Source organism: Plasmodium inui (assembly GCF_000524495.1).
Source record: "Plasmodium inui San Antonio 1 unplaced genomic scaffold supercont1.4, whole genome shotgun sequence".
Lineage (NCBI taxonomy): Eukaryota > Apicomplexa > Aconoidasida > Haemosporida > Plasmodiidae > Plasmodium > Plasmodium inui.
In genome coordinates, this window is record NW_008481838.1 from 337,559 (window position 1) to 339,736 (window position 2,178).

Below are 2,178 nucleotides of genomic sequence, written 5' to 3' on the forward strand. Positions count from 1 at the left end.
CACTGTGCGTCCGCATCTGCGCGTTCTCTCCTGGGGTGTTACCCTCATTTGGGCTGCCATCCCCGCGGGGGAGGGGGCAGTTCCTCACCGCTTATACACACACACACGTTCGAGCGCGTCTCCTTACGGTGACCAGATGGAGGAAGTCGAGGGAGGCGCGGCTGGGGCACAAAAGGTGATGACCTACGAGGAGGTCAAGAAAATCTGCAGAGGTGGGTTCTCTCTGGCAGCTGTAGAGTGGGGAAGCGGCGGAAAGCCACGCTACACGTGCGTTGCCGTGCTGCCACTCTTCCGAACTTCCTCGCTTCCCCCAAATTGCCGTTTCCTCCCCCCCTCCCAGAAAGCAACCTGTACGAAACGGACGAGCTGAACGAAGTCCTCTACCTGCACATGAAGGGCTTCCACAACATCGGCGGTCTCGAATCCTTCGCCAACCTCAAGTGCCTCTTCCTCAATAACAACTGCATAAAGGAGATTACCAACCTGGGCGGACTCGGCAACCTGCGGGCCCTGTAAGAAGGGCAAGTATCCGTGCAGCTACGAACGAGCTGCAAAGAAGCTACAAAGGAGATACAAAAAAAAAACCGTACTGCTCCTCCGCAGGAGGTACCCTTACCGTGACGTCTTCCCCTCCCCCACTTCAGGTACCTCCAAAACAACGACATCAGCTGCATCGAAAACATAGAGTGCACATCCCTGGTCATTCTAAACTTAGCCAACAACAGAATTAGGAGACTTGGGAATCTGGGCCACCTCAAGGGGCTCCAAACTCTCAACGTGTCCCACAACCTTATCGAAACGATCGAGGTGGGGAAGAAAGTGCCTTGCAGGTGGAGGTGTGGAGGGAGCATCGTCCACATTGCAGCGCGGAGAAAGCATCGTCCACATGGCAGCGCGGAGAAAGCGTCTCCCCCATGGCAGCGTCGTCTTACTTCCCCCCCTCTCAGGACATCGCCGAAGTTGCGAAACTCCAGAACCTCTCCCACCTGGACCTCTCAGACAATCACTTGAACTTCCACGATGGGATAGACGCTGATAAACTGAAGGAGTTTTTGCACCACGTGGAGAGGGGCTCTTCTCGTGGCCTTCACCATTTGGGGGCCGAGGACAAGCAGGCAATGCGACTTGACGATGGTGCCACGTTTGGCAAAGTCGGTCCCCTTTATGGAAGCACCCCCCCTGATGGAGACACCACCCTTGATGGTGACACCCCCCCTGATGGAGACACCCCCCCTGATGGAGACACCCCCCCTGATGGAGACACCACCCTTGATGGTGACACCCCCCCTGATGAAGCCCCCCCCCTGGATGAATTTCTACACCTCCGTGAGGACTCCCCAGAGGACGGGTGCGAAAAGGAACCCTCCCAACATGTCAAGTATTACCAAAATGTGCAGCCAATGGACCAACTGACACGAAAGAAGATTACATTTCTGTGCCAACTGATCATTCTTTTAAGACATATGGGGAAGTTAAGAACTCTCTTCGTTAAAAACAACCCATTCGTTAGCAAAATCAGGCACGCCTCTAGGTATCTGGTTGCCAGTAAGTCCCGCATGCTGTGTGGACGTGACACGTGTGCAAAGTGTGTGTGAGGCGTGTGCATTGCACATGGTGCGCACAGTGGCCTGTTGCACGTGCGTCACCCCAAGCACATCACTCCACGCACATCACTCCATGTACTTCCCTCCACGCACATCGCTCTGTGCAGACATCCCCAACCTGGTCTTCCTGGACGACAAGAAGGTAAAGAAGGAGGATGTCTGCCTGGCGAGGATCTTCTTGAAAAGGGGAGCCGCGCAAGAAATGAAACTCAAAGAAATATTCCAGAGAAAAAAAATGGACAAGTACAAAAACTTATCGGAGAAGTTTCATACGTTTCTGATGGCTCAAAGTGGAGGCTCCTGATGGGGTGAGAGGTACACCTTCCATGATGGTTTCCCTCACCCACCTGTATTTGTGTTTGTTGCACCACAAGAGGGAGAATTCAACGCCAGTTCATTTATCAATTTTTTTTTTTTTTCTTATTATGGCTAGCTGTAAAATGTCACTTTTGCTTTTCTTTTTTTTCTTCTTCTTTTTTTTATTGAGAATATGACCCCGTCAGCTGTTTCGCTCTTATGGGGAACAACAACCATGTGTTGCAATGTTGTGGGGCGCGACTGGATGCACCGGGAG

At 52.6% G+C, this 2,178-nt stretch overlaps 1 protein-coding gene across 1 annotated transcript; it reads left to right on the forward strand.

The window, feature by feature from the left end:
* Positions 1-136: 136 nt before the first annotated feature.
* C922_01234 (protein phosphatase) lies at positions 137-1,908 on the forward strand (the record flags this gene model as incomplete). The annotated part of the gene is made up of 6 exons (XM_008816842.1): positions 137-212; positions 341-512; positions 645-807; positions 948-1,151; positions 1,332-1,545; positions 1,712-1,908. 6 exons carry the CDS (start codon positions 137-139, stop codon positions 1,906-1,908), a joined length of 1,026 nt encoding a protein of 341 aa, XP_008815064.1.
* Positions 1,909-2,178: the final 270 nt, after the last annotated feature.